The following is a 22,907-nucleotide window of genomic DNA, read 5'->3' as shown; positions in this document are numbered from 1 at the left end:
GAAGAGCAGAGAGCAAGGGGGAGCCTGGTATACGATGAGGCTGGGGAGGTTGGCAGGCACCTGTGCAAGCAGGGCATTGTAGACCATGGACAGGTTCATACATTCACGTATCAAACATTTAATGCCTAGGGGAGGGGCATTAATACTTCAGGTACATCGTAAGAAGGCAGGGTTCTTTGGAAAAGACAATAATACTGGAAAAAAACATAGGAGGCAACAGGAAAAGAGGAAGACCAGATATGATACGGATTGTCTCCATAAAAGAAGTCATAGGCACAAGTCTATAGGAGCTGAGCAGGGCGGCTGAGGATAGGACATCACTCATTCATAGGATCGTCAGGAGTCAGCGCCAACTCAACGGCACGTAATACACACACGGGAGGTACACTGACCTGTGTACTGATAATATGAAGGTTGCCATTCGTTTCAAAACTTTTTTTTTAATTGAGGTGAAATGCACATAAAATTCACAATTATAAAAGTGTACATATCAGTGGCATTTAGTACACCCGTATTGTTATGCAGCTACGCCTCCATCTGGTTCTACAGCATTTTCTTCCCCACTGAAGACACCTCCATACCCATTGAGCAGACACTATTCCTCTCTCCCCCTCCACTCCCTGGCAACCACCAGTCTGTTTCTGTCTTTATGGATTTGCCTCTTCTGCACATTTCATATCGTTGGAATTATAAAACATGTAGCCTTTTGTGTCTGGCTTCTTTCACTTCGCATCATATTTTTAAGGTTCATCCATGTTGTAGCAGGTATTAGTACTTTATTTCTTTTTATGACTGAATAACATCGCACTGTATGTATAGATTGCATTTTGTGTACCCGTTCGTAAATTGATGGACATTTGGATGGATTTTACCTTTTGGTTATTGTGGACAGCGCTGCTGGGTACATTTCTGTACAAATATTTGTTTGAGTGCCTGTTTTCAGTTCTTTCAAGTATATACCTAGAAGTAGAATTGCTGGGTCCTATGGTAACTCTATGTTTAACTATTGGAGGAACTGCCAGACTGCTTTCCACAGTGGCCACACCATTGTACAATCCCACCAGCGGTATATGAAGGTTCAAATTTCTTCACATCCTTGCCAGCAATTGTTATTTTCTTTTTATTATTATAGACATTCTGGTGGGTGTGATGTGGCATCTCATTGTGGTATTTTCTAAACTTTTAATTAAAAAAGTAATCCAAACTCTCATTTTAAAAATATTCATCGGTATCTGGCAAGTTTTTAACAAACATTTGCTCTCTGCATTGGATGCCCATTAAATGAGTCCACACGGGCACACCCATAAAAACACCTCATTGTTCATGAGTCTCGTAAGAGGAGGGGATATGTGGCAGTCCTGGCTCCCTGGCTCTCCCAGCAAATTTGCACCTGCTGTTCCATCCTTTAATTATGTTGCATGTTCTCACTGTCACCTTCCCCTCCCGTTTCCCCTAAGCTTTAGTTCCTCATGTGTCCAGATCTGCTTCACCCAGTTACCTAGGGGCCCTACAAACCTGGGTCCAATTGAGGTGATATTTACTATCCTTTCACTGTCATTTCCGTGTGGACTGACACCGTGTTTCCCCGAAAATAAGACCTAGCCCGACCATCAACTCTAATGTGTCTTTTGGAGCAAAAATTAATATAAGACCCGGTATTTATTGTATTATATTGTATTGTATTATATTATATTATATTATATTATATTATATTATATTATATTATATTATATTATATTATATTATATTTTATATTATATTATATTATATTATATTATATTATATTATATTATGTTACATTACTATATTATATTATATATTATCCCGGTCTTATATTATATAAGACCCGGTCTTATATTATATTAAAATAAGATCGGGTCTTATATTAATTTTTGCTCCAAAAGACACATTAGAGCTGATGGTCCGGCTAGGTCTTATTTTCGGGGAAACACGGCATTACCAGGCCAGTGCGATGCTGGGAAAGTCCTTAATTCCCTCCAGTGTCAGTTCTCTGCACACACACTCAAAGCTTCCCACCAAGGAGTTCCCTAATTAGGTAGACTGTTTTAATTGATTTGTATTATTAAAAAAAATTGCCAGGAAACTTTCACATGGTGTTTAAGGGTGTTATGGTGATATACAGTGATATTTTGGAAGTTGATTGGGGTTTGGGAGTGGACTTGGAATGCGTTATAATTTTCCCCACTTAAAACAATACTATAGAATACAAGTGACTGCTGTCTGAAATGCACTAGCTGGCACGTTTCCATGAACAGATGAGTGTTAAATAATGAGAGGTAGTTGCGTATATGAATATATGCAAATGCATGTACATATGCATGAAAAAGGAAGACAAGCGTCCTATGGGAATTCTGTGAAATTGAGTCTTAGTTCATCTGCCATAGACCCTAGGGTATTTTGACATTGTCACTGACTTCCCCCACCGGAGCTCATTAGCCTCATTAAAGTCCAATATATACTTTTTCTTCATAGGAAAACTGAGCAGGGCTTGGCAGATAGCAAGAGGAGAGGGGAGAAATGTTGAATGACTGCATGAATCCATGAATGGATGGATAGATGAATGGGGATGAGGGGGTTCATGGGGCCGCTGCCTCCGCTGCAGCCAGAAAAGAAATCCCAAGGACAGGAACGCAGAGCAAGGTGCTGAGCTCGCTGAAGAATCTCTGCGCCTGCCTTTAGTGACACAGCAAGGAATCAAGACAAGCCGGGAGGCCGTGGCAGCTTCACTTTCTATTGGTTCCCTTCCCTTTGAATCTCCCAACACTTGGCTAACATTGGAGACAGTTTAAAAAATCTTCAGCTTGCAAGGCCAATGAGATAATGCTCCCCAAAACTGTGTCAGACTTGGAGAAGCATCATAAACCACACAGTTTGGGACTTGCTGCTAAGAATGGCAGAATGAGCAGGAGGTAGGTTATTGAGGCTCCTGAAGACTGTTCTTCAAATAGCACTCAGAATAATGTTTTGGAGAGGACGGCATTTGAAGATGAAAGTAAGGCTGGGGAAAAGCTGTTTGGTTGGGCACCTGGAAGAGCTGATGGAAACAGCGGCGTGTGTAGAATAACTTCAGTTAGCTCCAAGCTCATTCTGTGTTTCAGGTCCTCCGCCTCTCTCCCAGTGCACCCCGGAGTATATTCAAATGCATTTTCATTTCCGGCAATTCACTTCATGTAGACAAAAGGGTGAGGCTATCAGAGACGTACAGTGAAGGCAGCGATGATATGTCAAGAGACGACACTCCACAGTAAAATATCAACACAATCTGGAGGGCTTTTTGGCACATTCCCTGCAAATGCGTCATCTAATGATCCCATTTCTTACAATGAAAGAAGAATGGATCCTTTAAACAGCAACATGACTGTCGCCCTTTGTGCGACAGCCTCATGACAAAACACGCGGAGACAAAGACGGAAAAGAGAGGCATGAACACGAGCTTAGGTAATCCGCCCGTAACCACGGCATGGTAGACCTGAATTTGATTTTGGATAGTAACAACCCTGTTTTTTGAGACCACTCAGAAGAGGAAATTGCCTCTTCGAATAAAAATGTTCGTTTCAGGATCCAGCGACTGGGACCTAATAGGAAGCAAGTAGACTTAGACCCCCAACGTGAATTTGAACTCAGCCTCCCACCCCTGTCCAGCTAAATGACCTTCGCCACTCTGAACCCCATTTTTCTCATCAGTAAAGCAGAGAGCTGACAATAAGGGTCTCCAAGGTAACAGTAAAGGCTAAATGAGATAACGTTTTTGAAAGCGCTCAGCAGACTCAGCACCTGGCTATTATTCAGAGCGTATTTTACGTGTCTCTGAATCATTTTCTAATTTATCCTTTGCCAAAGCCATGACTTGTCTGTCTCTTCACTAAGCAGGAAAAAGAGAGTCCATTAAAAACATTCCAGCTGTGAAAAAAGAAAGTGTGGGAAGGGGAGCATGAACATTCCACTTCTAAGATATTCGTTCATTCGAAACATTTCTTGATCACCTACTACATGCAAGGCACTGAGAGCACCGGGGACACCACAGTGGCCACAGACGACATCCCTGACCTGCGGCAGCTCATATTCTAAGGATAGAGATATTCATCACACAGCCACACAAATGAATATAAATCTACAGCTGTGTTAGGTGTGTGAGGTTGCTGAGGGGACTCCCACAAAGTGATAATTGATTAGTGCTCTGATCTTCAACATTTTTGGAGACCTCTTTCAGAAAAAAAAGTCGTGGGCATGTACCCCTATACTTGTATAGTTAATTCTTTGTAAAGCTATATATGCTTATATATTATATATAGCTTATTCCACTAAAGTATCATGTACATTATAAAACATTCACAAAACAAACTTTCTAAAACAGTATGATAAAAACAAATTATAAAACGAAATTCTGTTATTTTCTTCCCATACCCTAAACGGACTGTCTTGCTCACCCCTGTGGCATACAGTGAACGGTATTTACTAGGTAAAGGTTTTGGGGATGAGGGGTCAAAGTCTTCTTGACATAGGACATGTGCAAAGGTCCTGTGGAAAGAAAAAATGTCACTTAGGAGGGACTGGAAGAAGGTCAACATGGGGACAGCACAGAGGGCACAGGAAAGAGTGATGAGAAGTGGGGGAGGTGGGTTAGGGCACCCACAGGGCCTTCTGGGCCACCATAGGTAGCTACTGATGTGACAAGCAAGATGTGACAGAGTCAGATTTGGGTTGTAAAAAGATCCTTTTGGATGTGGGGGAAGTGAGGAAACCAGGGGAAGACATGAAGAGAGACTCTGGGGGTTTAGGCCACTATGATGGTGGCAGTGGTTTGGAGGGATGTTTAGAAAATAAATGGACTGACTTTGCCTGTGGGTGGGATGTGGGCTTCAGGCAGGGGGAGTGAGTTAGAGATGACACCGGAGTTTTCCACTTGCCCCACTGCATGCTGGTAGCAATTAGTGAAACAGGGAACACTCAAAAAAGTTGAGGTCATGCGTTTCAAGTCATGAGTTGGTTCACTTGTGTGCAGGGAGAACGTGAGGAGTCATTGAGCTATTTCCATAAGAAGTCGGTTGCGCCAGTGGTTCAGCAGGTCTGGAGCTCGCAGTGTGGCTGTGAGGTCTATGGGGGAACTGGAGACGTGTCCTTGGGAGTCCTACGTAGGAGACCGCAACTGCAGTGGTGGCATGGCTGAGACCACCCAGGAGGAGAGGAGAATGAAGAGGGAAGAAGTTCCTAGAACAAGTCCTGAGGGACACCATCATTTAATGAGACAAGGAGAGGTGGTCAGAGAGGAGGGAGAAAAACCTAGAGAATGTAATGTGAAAATAATAATAATAATAGAAAACACTTTTTAAGAGGAAGGGAATCATCAACTGGGAAGCCTGCTGCTGAAAAGTCAAGTAAAATAACACTGACAAAATCCACGGGAATTAGATCATGAAGGTCTTCGGTGACCTTGGAGACCAATGATGACCTTCAGTGGGTCAAGGGAACTTTTACATTAGAGAGTGGGTAGCAAGTGATGAATGAAGAAAGCACTCAGTATCGGCAATTCTTCTGAGATGCGTGGCTACAGGGGTGGAGAGGGTGAGGGCAGTGGTGGAGCAGGGGACAAGAAGTCAAAGGATCATTGAGTACATTTGAAAACTGATGAGAAGGAGCCAGTTGAAGAGAAAATGAACATTCAAGAGAAAAAGAGGCAGAGATTGAAAATAGCTAGTTGTCGTGAAGGGTGCCAGGCGGGGTCTCAGCTCCCGCTCCTCACATAAGAACGCAGGACACGGTGAGGCCCAAAAGGAACACCCACGGAGCCATAGGTAGGGGAGTCATACCACTATATTCTCGCTGGTGGCTGGGTTGGAGACACAGGAAGCAGGAGCCACACAGTTGGCAACCCTCACTGCACCGCTTGCAGGCTCAGCCACCATCTTCTTGCTAGCCCCCATTTGCTGCTAGCGTAGCCACAGCAGTTATATTAGTGGCCAATGGCTCACTGGTTACAGCTGACGGCCAACTAGCCACAGCTGATGGCCATCCAATCACAGTTGATGGCCATTTACTACCTGAGCCAGCACCTTTCTATGTGAGGCCGAGAGCCTGGAAACTGCTTTTTGGGGTTCTGTCCCTACACTAGTCTAAGGCTCCCACAAAGGCAGTGGGAATGGGGTGCAAGGCTGGGATGGAAAGACTGGTCTTGGAGGGAGAGCGAGAGGGATCCTCTCCCTGCGGTGTAACACATCTGGGGTGGGACACAGCATCAGTCCAAACGAAGGACGGCAGGTTTACATGCCTGTGAGCAGGCCGCTCAGGGGCCTCAATTTTCTTGGCTTCTTTTTTCTCTATGCAGGAAGTCTGAGGAGACAGAGAAGTTCCGAGGTGGGCTTGAGGGAGGAGTTAGGGAAACGGCAGGATTTGCGGGCAGGATGAGAGCGTGCTTGGGGTCGGCGACCATGGATTCCTCATGGAACCATCCGCCGCGGTGAGTGACTCTCCGGCAGCGCAGGGCTATTGGATGCAGGCATCATGGTGTAACTGTGACGTCCAATGTTGGAGTTTTACCACCTGGCATCAGGGAAAGGACAAGGAGGCAAGGGGGGCGGAGGGTTAGATTCTAAAAAGGTGTAGTTGAAATGATGGTCCAGGGAATGGAATCGGGAAAGTTCCAAAGTGAAGAAAGGGGAGAGAGAGTGGAGGGCTCCCAGGTCTGAAGCCTCCTTTGGGTGGAAGAACAGCTGTGAAGGGCCTTGGTCGCCAGCTGGAAGCAGGGGGCTGTGGCCCTGCGGGCAATATGCCAACCAGGGTCAAAGTGCCAGAACCATCCTTCAGTTCCTTCACAAGGTAGGCAGAGGTCGGGGTGAGGGCACAGCATTAGAGTGAATAATTGATAGACTTGAAGTTGTTATTATTGAGCCGAGCAGATGAGTCAGCAGCTGGTGAAGTCAGCAGTCATGTGCCATATGGTGTTTCTGGAATTCTTTATTTTAGGAAAACATGAGACTCGAAAGAAGGAGCACCTTGAACCTATAACTTCTGAAGCCCGCAGGAGGCTCAGCCAGGGCGCTTGCCGTGAGTCTGGCTGTCCCAGTGGCTTAGCCTCTGGAAAGTAGTCATGACACTACCAGAGTGTTTTCAGTTCCCTGAATCACAGCCTTAAATCCAGGCAATGTCCAAAAGTGCACAGATTGTCCCCAGTAGAGCACATCAGGGCCCATGGCCTCTGCAGGAACAGAGGAGAAGGGGTAACTCTGGCTGTTGCCACCACTGGAAAGAAACCAAACTCTCAATGACTCCTGCAGGTGACCTTTGGAAGGCTGCACTAATGGCCACAGTACATGAGATGGTTATTGCATTCATAAATAGTATTACTAATTACGTTGTCATTCAAATGACCACCCTAAAATGATCTGACTTTATGTCCCAGATGAGTGGAGGACAGAAAGCCCTTGGGCTTTGGGTTCCAGTGTCACTGTGCCCCTTGCTTGCTGTGTGATGGTAGACTAAGGACTTCATCTTTCTGTGCTTCAGTGTGGCCATTTGTTTACTGTGTCATTGTCACTGAATTGCTATGGGAGTTAAATCAGGCAATCCCATGAGGGCAGTGCCTGGCCCTTTGCATCTCTAATCCTCCTCCCCTCACCCTGACTCCCGCTCCCCCCAAACCTGTCCCATTTTCTACCTCCCATGCCCTAACCCCAGAAGGCCAGGTCTGGAAGTGTGAACGGTACCCAGCTTCTCCTGGCCCCAGGATACTCTCCATTCCTGTTGCTTTCCTTCACCATCCACACCTTCATAAATATCTGCTTTGTGAAACTTCCCTCAATAACCCACTTTGAATGTGTCTTCTGTTCCTCCCAAACCCTTATTGGTAGGGTCCTCAATCGACGTTAGCTATTATTATCAACCCTAATAATTAATAACAATAACGGGACAGTGTGCATCAGAGTGAGTGTGTACAGATTGGCAAAGTTCGGGGCCAACAACAATAAAGCAAGCCCTCTGTTTGCACAAGGCTTGATTGTTTCAAAACTGCTTTTGTTTTCCCATTTGAGCCAGTCTCTAGCCTGGTGCTCTGTGCATCTCAAAGCTTTTGACACGTGCTTGCCACGCAGACCCCCCTGCTGATAAGAAATTTCAATTCTTTCTCATTTCAAAAAGCTTGAAGTGAGCTAAGGAAAAATATTTGACATTTGTAGTAACTTAGAAACAAGTACTCTGATATTACCGACGTTCCGTGATGAAATCGTATTTTCGTGACAACATTCGTAGACTGTTGGAATGGTGTCTCGTGTGAGGCAGAAAGAAAATGCAGTAGGCTTGTATCCTGCTTAAAAGAAGGAACAGCTACATCTGTGGATGATACTCACCAGTTTTGAGTCAGCTAAAATGACGGCTGAGAGGAGCATGTTAGAAGCAGCCCCTCAGCGGCGGTCCCTTGAAATCTCCTTGCTGATCTCTCACGAAAGTCACACGGAAGACCCAGTGGCTGTGGCTGTTGACATGTAATGATGCTCAGGGAGTATGCTTTTCTGGAATAGCAGACCTGAGAGATAATAATGAAAGTACTTATTTCTTGATATAGCTCTCTTGTATTTCTCCCGCTCCCTACACGTCACTCCACCCCTAAACACTGCCACATCTTCCTTGGAGAAGTCTCAAGCATTGCTGCTTTCCTTTGTCATCTCCACAGACATTACCCTTACTTCCTCTCACCTGGATTACTCCCACCGTGTCTCCGGGCTGGCCTGCTCACCTCCAGCTTGCTCTGCTTCAGTCTCTCCTGCACGCATCTGCTAGTTTGATTTACTGACGCCATTCTCCCGATCACAAACTGTCAAAGTCTCTCCACTATTTAGAAAACAGAATTCAAAATAGTTTGCTGGGCACTCAAGGCCTTTCATCTCCTGGCCTCCCCATTCCTTCGCAAATCCATTTCTCCAAGCCATCCAACCTCTCTCTTCGGCAGGTTTCCCAGACTCACCAGGCCCCCTGTGTAGCCATGCTGCTGCCTTTCTCTCCATCTGAGATACCTCTGCCTCTCCTGTTTGCAGTTATCCTTGAATGGTGGGCTGAAGCTCTCCTCTAGGAAGACTTCTCTGATCTCGTTGACAATGAGGTATTCCTCCTTAGGTCTTCTGTAGCACACGGTGCAGACATTTGGCCTTTTAAGACTACTGTCTCTACTCACGTACCTTTTTATAAGTACGCATCAGGAAGAGCATATAGCTTTTATCTTGCGTATCAATTCTTATTTAATTGGTAGTAGCTTCCTGGAGCCCTGGGCTGAACAGGCTGTGTCTGAGCATGACAAGAAAGAATGCTTTAATCAGTTTACTCATGTCTGCCATGGGCATAGGGTAGGAGAGGGGTAGCATTAGCACTTCATAATTCCCATATATGGGATGATCTCCATCATTAGATGATACACTTCCTGAGGGCAAGGACTAATTCATGTATCTTCTGTGGTCTGTCGGGTGGGTGAATACAGAGCAGGCAACAAGTGTGCTGATTTCTGTTTGATTGGCTAGGAATATGGGGTTGCTTGATTCAAGGGTTTTGGCTTAAAACCGAAATATAAGGAGAATCTAGTTAAATAGTCACTGTCCTGTTTTGAAGTCACACTTTACAACTAGGCTGTTTCTAAACTGCCAGTTTGGAAATTGATGTACTTTCCAAGTGTCTGCACATAAGTGGACGGATGTCTTCCATCAGTGGTTCTCTGCACGTATTTTCCATGCTGCACCACCTTTGAAGGACGGCATTCACATGTTCAAAGGGTTCTACAGAATTCACCTTTTTCTCTCCCACTAAGAAAAGCTTATCAGAGTGTGAAAGAGGTATTGTTTATTATAAGAATAACCTTGAATGTGCTCTAATCAATTTTTAAAATGGGTAAAACAAAAAGCTATCACATTTCAGTACTTTAGCTATCATTTGTAAAATATTGGCATAATACCAAGGTTAAAAATTATCGCCTTTGTCAATGGTTTCATCAATGAGTCAAGCATCATGGAATCAAAATGTCCTATAGCTGCTCTGGAAGAAGATTCTGAATTCATTGTCAAGGAAACTGGCATATAACCAGATTTTCCAGCTTTTAATACCAAATGGCTCTCTTACATTAAAAACATAGCCCCCAGAAATGAGAAAGTGAGAAAAAAATGTCTAGAGTATTCAAACAGACACTGTTGGCTAAGACCAGAGAGACCGATATTAAACATGAGTGTTCTCGTCTCACAGACGTTATTGATGATGCAAGGCTGAGATCCGCTCCTACACATGGGCTCAGTTTAACAGAAAGACTTTTAAGGCCCTAGTAACCAATACAGTGCCAGGGGTGGGGTGGGGGAGTGGAAATTTTGGAAGTTAAAGGAGGGCTGAGAGACTTTGCTCGGAGTTAATCTCACTGCCAACAGCCCTGCTATGGTGGCTGGAGTGGGAAGGCTGTTTGAGCCCCAGATTACTGACCAAAGGGGTTTTCAGTGACCTTTATCGATATCCCAGCTTTCAGAAATGTTTATGACAAGTGCTAATGAGGTTGTGACATCGTTTTGACATTGTCTTGGCCGATGTCACAAATGAAACACATTTTCAGCACAAAGAATGTCGAGCTTAGGTTTAGTACTGAGAGTATTAACAAAACTGATACCCAAACATCTAGGCAGTTCATTAAAAAACCCAGGCAACTGGTTGGGGAGAAGAATGGGGTCATCAATCTAATGATGTGGTACCTGCCAGCAAATCGAAAACAATGAATCTGGATGTTTCCATGTTTACCTGTTTATGGTTGGTATCCAGAGACGTAGCCCCCAGGGAACCGTGTGATGTAGTGTGTGGTTAGAATGGACTTGGGGTCCAAGCCTGGAGCTGTCATACATTAGCTGTGGGATCTTGGACAAGTGTCAAAATCTCTGAGCCTCAATTTCCTCCTCTGTAGAGAAAATATTGAAGTTATTTTAATTTATTAATAATGGTGTATAGAATAGAGAAAACAGTAGACACTTATCTATAGGGTGGTGTGAAGATTATATACAATAAAGTTTGTAGCGCTTCTCAGAACATCTGCTACACAGGAAGTGGTCAAGAGATGGCAGCCATATTGCCTTTTCAGGCATTATGATGGTGACTGATGAAGTCAATGCAGGAACTACCTACAAGAAGTAAATCTCTAGGCAGGACCTTGACATTTGGTGGTTTCCAGTCCCGTGGAATTTTGTTTTGTTTTGTTCAATGTTGTTTTTGAATTCTGTTTCCTCTGGAAATATTGGGATAATGGCAACATTCATTGCCCCTCCTCTTCTCATTGGGGCTTTACGCTTTAGTTGTACCTGCTGTCCTCTGAACACACCGCAGACTCTCAAGCCACTGCCTTGGCCCAAAATGACCTTCTCCCACCTCTCTACCTGGCCAACTGCTGCCTGGGTTGCAGAGGAGGTTGCCCTCCAAAAGTGAGGGCCTCTGAATCTTCCGGAAACATCTCCTCTCCCCAATACACACATCACCCTGTCGCCTCCCCAGGCAACATTTGCTCTTATGTACTCTGTCTCGTATTTTGCTGGTCTCCATCAGAGCAGTTATTATACTAAACCCCCTGCTGTCCACTCCTCCCACCCATATAGTGTGTGAGAGCAAGAACCAGTGTCTTCCGTGGCTTCCATCATGTAAAAGGTTCTCAGTGTCGAACAACGATTAATGAAATGAATGAATGGATGGCCTGCTGGCTGGGGTCTAAGGGTGGAGGTGGGACATCCTGCCCCAGCCCCAACAGGCTTCTCCTTAGATCTACCAAAGGCCTTAGAAAGATAACGGACCATTGCACCTTTGGTTCCTTGGTCTCCAGGCAAGGAAGTACTTGGCCAAGCTGGAAAGCCTGCAGGCTCCACAGTCACATGCCTGGGTTTCAATCCTGGCTCTGTGTCTAGTTGACTGTGTGACTTTAGACTGACGTCCTCTGTGCCTCACTCTCCTCCTCTGTAAAGTGGGGATAACAATAAGCCCGCCCTCATGAGGTTTAAATGAAGGTGAAATGCTTACACCTGTATCTGACACATGATTCATGTTAGATACGATTTTCCTCCAAAATTTTAGCTCAGGAAGCCTTTCCCGGCCCTCAGATTCTTAGTGGACACTACTCCCCATTCCCATTTGTCCCTGTCTTGATAGGACTTATTCCTATGAGATTACCTCTGCTGGTTTCTTGCTCCCTACTCCACTGGCCATGCTCTTTCCACGAGGCAAATGATTGAATAGGGTTGTTTCTATAGCTGATCAGCCTCTAGAGAGTTAATAAACGTTGAACAAATGATTGGATGAGTGACTATCAGCAGAGAAAGGGTGGCTGTTATTTCCAGTAATGTCTCATTCTTGCCAGGTTGGGAGGTACATTTACCCTACAGACAGCAGGGCTCATCCACCAACAAACCTCCTAGGCCGTTGCATCAGGTACAGGCTAGGGGGCGGGGAGTGTACTGGGCGAACCACAAACTAGCCTTTTTAGATTAAAATAAGCACGGAGGGGAAAGAGACTAGCAGGAGGTGAGTCCCCAGGGAAGGGGATTTGAGAAGGGATTTGGGGCACAGCCTTGTAATAAACAGAAGAGGAGGTGTTGGAAGGGATACTGAAGGATGGTGCTGTGCCTGGGTCACCATGGAAACACGGCTTGGCGCCTGGACCGGAAGATAAGCTGCTTCTTCAAAGTGAATTTCAACTTTGCAACTTGAAATATGCTCTCCCCCTGGGCCCTGGCCGTGTGGATTGGACGATAAACAGCCAAGAAATAGAAATCCTAGTACTAGCAGCTCACCAGGAGCTGGAGATCTACCAGACAAATGTTTGTGGGGAGCCGTTACTTGACTGAGACATGGGGAGGTTATGTCTGGACCGGCTCACCGTATAAGAGGACATGTCTGCATCTCCCCAACCTGGATTTCTGGGGCCTCCCCCAAATCAGGGTGTTCCCATGTTAGCCTCAGGGAGCACCCACATCACGGTCACCCTAGGGAGCTTCTTAGACATGCAGATTCCCTGGGCTCCACCTAAGACCTCTGGGTCAAACCCTTTGGGGGGTTTTCTGGGGATCTGAATTTGATATTTCCCCGAGTGAAATGTATGCACATCAGAGCGTGGGAACCAGCGCTTACAATCCTGTTCCTCTGTATAAAGGGCCTGCAGGGGCAGGGGCAGGGATGGTGGGCCAGGCAGTGGCCCAGGCATCAGCTTAATGGCAGTAAAGTATGACTAGAAATGTGAGCAGGTGGGCAAATGGAGGCCCTGGAGTGTGGGTCACCTTAGGGCTCTGGAGTGAGTCAGCCTGGGTTTGAATTGAACCTCTACCACCACAAGCTGGCCGCGAATCTTCCTCTGTAAAATGGGATTGATCCTGTTTGCTATGAGGATTCAGTGAGCTCATATCTGACCAGTGCAGAGCACAGGTGGGCAGAACCACATGAATGAAGAGGCCGGGACTCCGAGTTTGGAGAAGAGCTAATACTCTTTTCAGGCTGTGAGAAATCAGCTTTTATTGTGTTCAGTCACTGAGGTTTGGGGATGGTTTGTTACATAGCAGTTGGCCTTCCCTGACTAATACAGGCTGTGAAGAGTGGCCTGTTGCCTGTGAAGGTTCAACCAATTGTATGTGCAAAGATGCTCCACAGAGGGAAAGGGCAGAGGAGATCAAGTCTTTGGGTTGGTTAAGAGCTTCTGCAGCTACACCGCAAATTCTCTCTAGAAGAGTTATTTATATGGTTGAAGGAAAACTTGGACAGAGGGCATTTCCACTGACAGACTCAACGTCTAGTAGTTGGTCCTTCCCCGGAGGCAAAATGACTGTTTCTCTCTGTTAACTTCTAGCTTGACTTCCAGCATGTTGGCCAACATAGGGAGAGAGTCCTGCTTCTCCATTAGGGGAGAGTGTTAGTGTGTGGTGGGGAGGGGAAGAGATGAGCAGAGGGAGAGTGGTGTCAGCCAGGGTCCTCGGATACATCCCAAGTGACAAAATAAACAATGGGAAGTTTTCATACTAAAACAATCATATAAAGTCAAATACAAAAAGTCACATGAATTCTCAGATAAGACTGGAAACTTCAAGAAAGATTCCCAATTGCTTCAGAGACTGTCCGTTCCCTGGAGTAAGCATCCCCATTTTATAGATGAAGAAATGGGGCACAGAGAGGTTAATTAATCAGACCCAAGATCACACAGCAAGTAATTGGACTCCAACCAACCGGTCTTGTTTTAGAGCTCGAACGCTGACCACCAGGTCATATTTCAAACTCTTGTGTACATGTTAGTATGCATACTTACCATGTTAGAGCTCAGAGTGACAGAGGCTGGTGGGTGCCTTTCCCTGGCGCAGCTCTCCTCTGAGGGGCTTCACTTTGCTTAGCTGCAGAACCCAGCTGCAGTGGCCCATGGTTGGCACCATTAGAATACTCTGTCCAACTCTTCTCTCTCCTTTTTAAAGTTCAAAGTCAAAGTCATTGGTCTTTAAAGTCAAAACCATCTGTCCCCTCTTCCAGCCACTCTGCTTCCCCCACCCCCATGTCACCTCCTGGATGCTGTGATGCTTTAAGATGAAGACCCCAGTGTGAAAACCCAAATTAATAAACAATCCTTAGGTGAAAAAAGTAATCATGTCACAAAAGCGGTCACGTAATCTCTCTGGTAAGGTTAAGTGTTTGTTTACAGATCATTAATTACATAATTAATTTCTTTCTTTCTTTTTTTCTTTTTCCAACAGAAGGCCCATAGGGAGGAACAGCATCTGTCTTTTCACTCTGTGTTCCTAACGTTTAGCGCAGGACCTTTCCTGTAGTAGGGCTTAATAAATATTTGTTCATTAATGAAGGTTTGGGTCCCACCTCCCTGCGCCATCTGTCTTAGCCTGTGTTACGGGAAAGCTGGGCTTGCTAGAGGCTTCTGTGCTGCTCTCCACCAGGAAGTGCTATCCAGGGGTGCAGGGGAGCGGGGGGGGCATACACAGGGTGCACCAGTTGGTGTCCAAGGCAACTGCTGGATCCCAAGGTGTCCTCTTCCAAAAGGCCACTGAAGACCTGCTGGGAGGGGTCGTGAAGGGAGAAGAGCTCGGTTTTAGGCTTCTAGCTCGCTGTGGATACGTTCCCTCTGTGGAGTTTTAACTCTTAACACACCTGGGTTGCCCTGGGGTGGACACAGAGTGTCCCTGGGTGTTTCACACCTCAGCAGCCACTGAGAAGCCCCAGGACAGGTGACAAGAGAGGTGGGGTGTGAGCGTGACGATGAGGCATTGTGTGGCTGTGCCCGGGAAGCCAGTCGGAGTCCGTGCACAGCCGGCCATGATGGGGAGGAGGAAGTAGTCCAAGGCCCCAGAGACGGGCGAGACAGGGCGAATCCAAAGAGACACATCAGAGGGGTGTGATACACCCTCTGAGGCTGTTTCTCCTCTACCTGCAAGGCCGAGCACAGCTGGGCATTCCCCAATTATTGAATGTCTGCTTCCACTGGAAACCGTCCCTCATCTGTCCTGCATCTATGTTTCCAGATCCTCTTCCCTGGGTTTAGGGGACATTTAGAGAGAAACCCCACTTCCAAATCCTGCCCCTCCTACATGGAGATGCAGAGCTTGAGCACAGGCCCTTCTGCGGGGGCCTGGTCCCCTGAAGGCCTTCTCCCTCCCCGGCGTTTACGCTCACCACCTATAATCCTTTCCTAGGCTCCCTCCCTCAACTCCCAAACCTCTTTTCTGCTTCTTGGGCACTGAAGTTCAAGCTATTTAAGTGGAAACATAGATACATTTGAATGATGTGGTGAAACCAGGGTTTGGAAATGCAATAAATAAAGTTGTACAAGAGAATGAGATAGGTAATCAGCTGCTGCTGGCACTACGTGAAGAGGCTCGTGTAGCAGCCATCAGACTCTGCTCTCGGCCTGGTCGAGGGGCTATAAATCATTATCCACTATAGGCAGCCGTTGCTCACAAGATCTTACCAAGGCAGGGCAAGGATGAACAGCAAATGAGGGTGCCTTTGGCTGGAGGCAGAAAGGTTCAGGGATGGGGGTGGGTGTCCGACGGTAGGCAGAGTTTCTCTGTACCAGGGTCATGATCTCCTGGGATGCTTGGTAAAAATGCAGTTTCGATGCTCTTAGCTGCAAGACCCCAATACAAACCGGCTTAAACAGTGAGAATAATATTGCTCATGTAACTTGAAGAGCAGAGGTAGGACAGGTTTGGGGCTGCGTTGATTCAATGGCTGAATGACACTGTATCAGAGACACAGCTTCTTCTGTCTCTCCACCCACTGTCTACACTGTCACAAGACGGGGCCACACGCTTCCAGTCCAGCAGAGGAGAGAATTTCTTCTTCTGCCGTGGAACGCAAGTCCTTCCATTCTGTCTGGGTTGGCTTCCCCAGGACAGGTACTAAGCCGAGGGTTAGACCAAACAGAACCTCTCCTCTCCTCTCTGGGAGCTGAAGGGGATCCCAGAAAACCCGGTGACTTGAAGGAAGGCGGAAGGTGAGGGGATGGATATTGGTGGACAGCCGAGAAAAGCCTGACCTACTGCTCTGGCCCTGGAGGTTATGTGGGGCCTCATAACTTGAGACGCACCGAGTAGGGAGGCGGGTGGACCCAGGCTCTGCAGAGACTTGAGGCAACACAGAGTGAACCTCACTCTGATCTGAGGCGGATAGTTATTGCCCCAGTAAAAATGCAAAGTCGGCCAAATCGTATCACACTGGGAATTCATCAGCATAGCTTTATTCTAACATGATTGAACTGGGATGAAACCAAATATAAACCCCCAAATCGTCCCCAAACCAGCCAAACGGGCTTCGTTCTGGCCCCAATAAGTGATGGAACAGGATAACTCAGAAGCGGACGCGTCATTCCGTGGCCTGTGGGGAGCTGAGCACTTGTGTGCTGGTGAGCGGGAGGGAGCAGCAGGGCGCCGAACCCCAGGATGCTGCAATTGCCACTTAGAATCCAGCACCCAAGATGAACGGGACTTTTTTTGTTTGAGAAGAAGCTGCAGGGTGGTGGAAATGACACAAATACGAAGTCAAACCAAGTGAAAGCTCAGTTATATACCACTTGTCAGTGGTATGACCTTGAACTTTGAGCTTCCATATCCCTGTGAAATAGTGTAATCAATGTAAGTCAGACTTAGATGAAATATTGGAGGTGGACACCACTTTGTAAAGGAGAGAGACATGGGGACATTTGTCATTGCTCTGTGTGTCTTCCCCAGGGAACCTGAGCTCCTTGTGTCAGGAGCACAGCTTTCCTCCCCATCCCTCCCTTCATCATCCAGTCACCCCTCCAAGGTCTAGCTCAGGGGCTGGCTCCTGCCTCAACCCCTCCCCGGCCTCCTGGACTGCTTTGCTTGCCTCCCACGTGTATCATTTTCTCCCTCATTGGTCACTCACACGCACTGCCTGCTTCCTGCTTCTGCACGCTGATTCCGAACTGCCAAACGTACCTGTCATTTACTCTCTTGTTTGTGATTATGTCCCCGACTCACCTGTCCTGACAAATGAAGACCTGTATCTCCCACTTCATTGTAGCTCAGAATGTGGGAGTGGAACAAGCCTTGAAATCGCCTGTCACGTGAGGTGACGACTCAGTGAGGTGAAATGACCTCCCCAAAGTTCCTCAGCTCCGGTGGTAGCGTCAGCACAAGAAGAACCAGGCCCCTTGATGTCCAGTGACCCCCTTCGTGGGGTGGAGGTGCAAAGGGGACCTGATTTTGCAACTCATACAGGTCCTTCCTGGGGGGTAGTAGTTACTATGTGTAACAAACGTTTCTGATGGGCGAGTCCTGTGTCTGGCAAAGGCTTGAGGGCAGAAGAAAGGTTGGCAGCCACTGGCACAGTGGGCGTTGGAGGCAGGCTGATGTGTTGAATCCTGCCTCTACCTCACTGTTTGATCTCAGCAACTTCACTCCACTTAGATGCTTTTCGTGCCCACACGTGCCAGGTCCACTCAGCATAGATCAGATGCTTCCTTGCTTGGGTGCATTACAGTCTGCTGGGCAGCGTTTCTGAGAGGGGAATGAAGTATGTTATTCCCCTGAGCCCCTTAGGGAGTTCTGAAGAATACAGGAGGTGAGGCATTGGCGGCCACCTACATGATGGGCTGCAGGAGACGCTGGCTCCTGCCTCTTGCCCCTTTGGGCCTTGCTGCGCCTTCTTGTGCATTCCCCGTCCACTGTCCAGTTGATGGGGATCATTGGGATGCCCCTGTCACCAAGGTCCAACCACCCTCAGAGTGTCAACCAGGGCTAAATATCCAGGATTTGTCTTGAGCAATGAAACACAGAGGGTGAAAACACGGTAAACGCGAACTCTGCAGCCGTGTAAAATGTAAGCACTGCTTGCCCCCCAGGTCTGCATCTATCCCCAACCCTGCACTCCTCGGCCCCTGGGCCACTCCTGCCACTGGGTGGAGCAGCCTTGACCCCTGGTCAGCCCCTCCAGCAGCCTCAGAAGGGAGAAGCAGAGGACCAGCATGGTGGGCAGGAAGCTTCTTAGGGGACTCCATGATGGGTCTGTGTTACCTCTATTTGGAAGCCCTTGTGTGGGCTGCCCAGCCAGTGTGCCAGCGTTTCTAATGCTTGATCTGGTCGTCAGTCTTTGATTTCCCGGGGACCAGGCAGGTCCCTGGTATTGCTACCTGTTCTATAACTTTGAATCCCTCAAGTTAGAGAGACCTCAGTCCCTAATGGAGGCAAAGATAGAAGATTCCACTCCTGCATGAGGCAGTCCCATATACATAAGGCTGGATAAGCAAGCGAGTCTTTGTGGAAAGAAAAAGATGTCCTTTCCTCCCAGGTAGACTAAGTAAGCCCTTCCCCAGGGCGTACAGCCGGGCAAGGGGTGCACAGACTGCATTTCAGCCCCCACTTGCCCCTCATCTAGGGACCCTTGTGCAGTGCACAAACCGTACAACTGAACATGGCAGCCCTAGCAACAGGTATGTATCCCATCTCCCTGTGAGCAGACACTGCTAGGCACCGGGGACGCAGCAGGAGCCCAATAAGACATCATCCCAGTGCTTATGGACCTCATGCGTTAACTGGAGAGACTGTCCACAAATAGGCCAACCTGTGACAAAAACAATGTAGAGTGAGATCAGTGCCGGAAAGCAAAGAGCAGCATGTGGTGACAGAGAGGGAGAGGCTTGGGGGAGGAACTTAACTTAGAGCACGAGGAGGTGGGGGTGGGTGGCTGCAGGGGGGCGGTTGAGGGGCAGAGGCTAGAGCCAGAAAGAGTTCAGCCTGTTTGAGGAGCAGGGAGCTCAGTGGCTGGAAGGGAGCAAAACGAGAGCAGTTTGCGGTGACCCCAAAGGTGAGCTGGGCCGGGCTGGCCAAGTGCTTCGAGGTCACTGCAAGGAATTTGTTCTAAGTGTGGTGGGACCACTGGCAGTTTTGAGCCATGAGGTGGAAAAGGGGTGGGGGAGAAGGAATAAGAGAGCGAGACCGGGAGGAGAGAAAACAGAGGCTGGTGGCACAGAAGGAGCAGCGAGGAAGGACCACCCGTCATAGGCCAGGAGAATATCTGGGGGCTCGGCTGTAGGATGGTAGGAGGGATGGATGGAGGAAGGCATGGGTGAATGAGGCTCACATCTCTGCAGGTCCTGGCATGACTATGATGTTGTGGGTTCTGCTGGGTTTGGAGGTGATGTTTTGCCTTCCCAGGTCACGCTCTTTGGTGCAGGAGGGAACCACAGCCCTCCTGCCTCCCGTGAAAGGTCAGGTCATCACTTCTCCCTCCGGTGGGTGGAAAACCGACAAGAGGTTCTCTCATGGACTAACCAGAGTGATTTGGGTTTGCAGTTCAATGTTAAAAAATCCACGGAGCCCGTCCAGCCCCGAACCCTCCTCAGGTTCCCAGACATCTACGGACCCAGGCCGGCTGTGACGGCCCCAGAAGTCATCAACTATGCAGACTACACGCTGAGGACCACGGAGGAGCCGGCCGTGTCTGCCAACCCCCCAGCCCCGAGTGACAGCCGCCTCAAGAGGCAGGTCACCGAGGAGCTGTTCATTCTTCCTCAGAATGGTAGGGGTCTCCTGCACCTCACTTCCATGAGCAACACGCAGGGGGTTTGCCAGCATCTCTGTAGGTGTTGGGTGTGGCCAGCTCCAGTGTCTGTGGCATCTGACACTGGGCAAGCAGGTGGGCACAGGGCCTCAGAATTATAGTCCTTTATTCCAGCCGATGTGTTGCCACATGGCTTCTCTCCTAGGCATCCTCCCTCCCCCCCAGTTTTCCACTAGGAACTGGAGAGTCCCTTTCAAGTCACATGTACAGCTATGGAGAGGGTTCAGAGACTTGAGTTAAATGCTCTGTCCTTTTATATACTTATTGTGTGGACTTGGCCATGTTGCTAACTTTTTTGGACCTCAGTTTCCTCATCTATAAAATGGAATCATACTATTACCTGCTTGGTCAAGTTGTAAAGTGTAAATAAAATAATGCACGTAAAGTGCTTGGCTCAGGACCTGGCACAAAAGATGTCATCAAAATATATTATTATTATTATTTCTATTCTCCTTGTCAGTATCACCAGCAAGAATGTAACACTGTCAGGTGTACAGTGCTATGCTGGGCACTGGGGCAGATATGCAAAGCAGAGACAGTCCCTAACCCAAAGGCGCATATGGACCTTTATAGGGAGGCAAAAACTGTAGCTAGGAGAATTGATTGTGTGGTTTGGGATTTTGTTTTGTGTGGCTGGAGATGGAGACAGTGGAAGCAGAAGCAGCATAACCAGCTTTGACATTGACCCTACTCCTAATGTGTCTCCTGGCCTGGGTTCAACTGTACCCCATGCTGGTCAGTAAATAGGTGCCCCCGACCCCAATCTGGCCCAGAACTACAGTGATTAGCCTAGCATTTCTTTAAGAACAAATTCACACAGTGCCTGCATCATGCAGGAATCCTGGTTGGCTTTTAGCCTGCAGGTTTGCCAACCACATTTTAAATAGACTGAAAATACACACCCATTGAAGACTTGAGAGCTTAAGATTGGAGGGTGGGAAACAATTTGCTGGAGGACCCTTGGAGGTGCTAATTATAATCAAAATGGCAGGAGGGCTCCCTTGTCTCAGGAGTCCCAGATGTGTCAAAGCTCAGATGAAGCCAGGATTGGACAACTCTCCACCAAGGAGAGCAGGAGAGCAAATCAGAGCCTGGAACTTTGAAGAATTCCTAACAAATTAGTTCGTCCTCTCTTTTCACGTTTCCTTCCTCCTTTCCTCATACCACAAGGCAACAACCAAGTTCTGATTCCACAGAAATCTATCAAGAGTTGATTGGCTCAGCAAACGTTGACCAGAGGCAAGGGAACACAGGGGAGGGGGACACCCGATGGATCAGACACTGTCCCCATTACGCGCTGAATGCGGTCTCCCACCAGCCACAGTCCTCACCAGCAACTTGTACAGCCCAAAGTCCCGATTCTTGAAAAGCTGGATCCACTCCCGCTTTTCCAAGTGGCTCGGGCTCTGGTTTGGTTTTCATTTGGTTTGATTTTGAAGGCTGAGGCTTCAGAGGGCTGAGAGCTCTGGGGGCCAGAAAAGTCCTTTCCAACACTGACCTTGCTGCTGTTGTCCCTGTCATGCCCTTGGAAGCCACACAGGTCCTGTGTGCAGGGGTGTCTTGCTCACATCCCGGCCAATCTGTTCTTTGCTTAGATGCACCAGAGAGATTTTTGACTCCTTGCAGGAACCCAATAATGAACCATTTTGGAAGTTAAATAGTCCTTTATATATCTGCCCTCTAAATTAGTTCTAAAAATAAAAATGTTTAAATTCCATTTTGCTTAACGTGGAGTCTGCTGCCGCTGCTGGATCCTTTAATTCTTGTATTATGATTAAATAATGAGAATCTTCCAGATGTTTGGCTCCTGTTCAAGTGAGGGGCAGAGTGAGAAGTATTTGTGGTTTTAGGAACTTCTGAATTAAAGATAAGGTCATTCATTCATTCAGCAAGTACTTATTGAACATGCACTAAAGTCAAATCCACTATCTCTGATCTTAGCCCCAGCATCTCCTCCTGACTCATTCTTTTATATTTCTCTTTGGTCACGAACTTCTGGGGCGCAGGGACTGGCCCCTGTGGGGAGGTGGAGCTGCAGATGGGCTGGGGATGGTTTGCTGAGACGGGGTGAGCAGAATCACACAGGCTGTGACAGTTTTTCTTAATGAAAGTTCACCATGGGCCATGGGCAGGGCCCTGGGCTAAGTAGTTTCTCTACATTAGTTCATTTAATGCTCATAGTAACTCCAGGAAGAAGGAACTACCGTCATTACCATTGTAAAGATGAGGAAACTGAGGTTCAAAGAATTCAAATAACTTGTTCAAGGTCACATACCTATTATGTAACAGTGTCATATGTGACACCAAAGCCCATCTTGACCACTGGGCTGTGACGGTCCCTTGAAATATAAGGTCCAGGACCACAGGTGTTCCCCAGGTGCAGCCCCCATGATTTTGCACCTGGCTAGGAAGCTTTGGGTTTGGGTTGGTGCCATAGGTAGAAGAGACGGGAAAGGTGTGATGTGGAAACAGGACCCCAGGGTGGGTGGCAGTGATGGCTTTACCTGCTTAACAGGTGTGGTGGAGGATGTCTGTGTCATGGAGACCTGGAACCCAGAGAAGGCTGCCAGTTGGAACCAAGCCCCCAAACTCCACTACTGCCTGGAGTATGACCAGCAGAAGGCAGAACTGTTTGTGACTCGTCTGGAAGGTATGCTGTCAGTTGACTCTCAGGGACTTCTGGGTGTCTGTCTCCCCTGGAGGAGCTGTGCAGGTGGGATGGGAGCATCTGAAGCTGGAGGGATCCCTGGGTGCCAGGTTAGTACTCTGTGCCAAGCAGATCCTGAAACATGCTCAGACACACAGGGCTTTTTTTTCTCTCTCTCATATAACAG

The 22,907-nt window shown here is 47.5% G+C and overlaps 1 protein-coding gene across 1 annotated transcript in view; it reads left to right on the top strand.

Annotated features, from left to right (window-relative positions):
* Positions 1 to 22,907, top strand: part of SYT13 (synaptotagmin 13) — a 44,851-nt gene that overhangs the window by 9,675 nt on the left and 12,269 nt on the right. The window contains exons 2-3 of the mRNA XM_019746445.3: positions 19,806 to 20,031; positions 22,589 to 22,723. Of these exons, the coding sequence (XP_019602004.2) occupies positions 19,806 to 20,031; positions 22,589 to 22,723 (361 nt within the window). The remainder of the gene's footprint in view (positions 1 to 19,805; positions 20,032 to 22,588; positions 22,724 to 22,907) is intronic.

This window comes from Rhinolophus sinicus, chromosome 14 (genome assembly GCF_057876585.1).
Source record: "Rhinolophus sinicus isolate RSI-liver-muscle chromosome 14, RSI-T2T, whole genome shotgun sequence".
Taxonomy (NCBI): Eukaryota; Metazoa; Chordata; class Mammalia; order Chiroptera; family Rhinolophidae; genus Rhinolophus; species Rhinolophus sinicus.
This window is presented reverse-complemented; position numbering and strand designations above follow the sequence as displayed.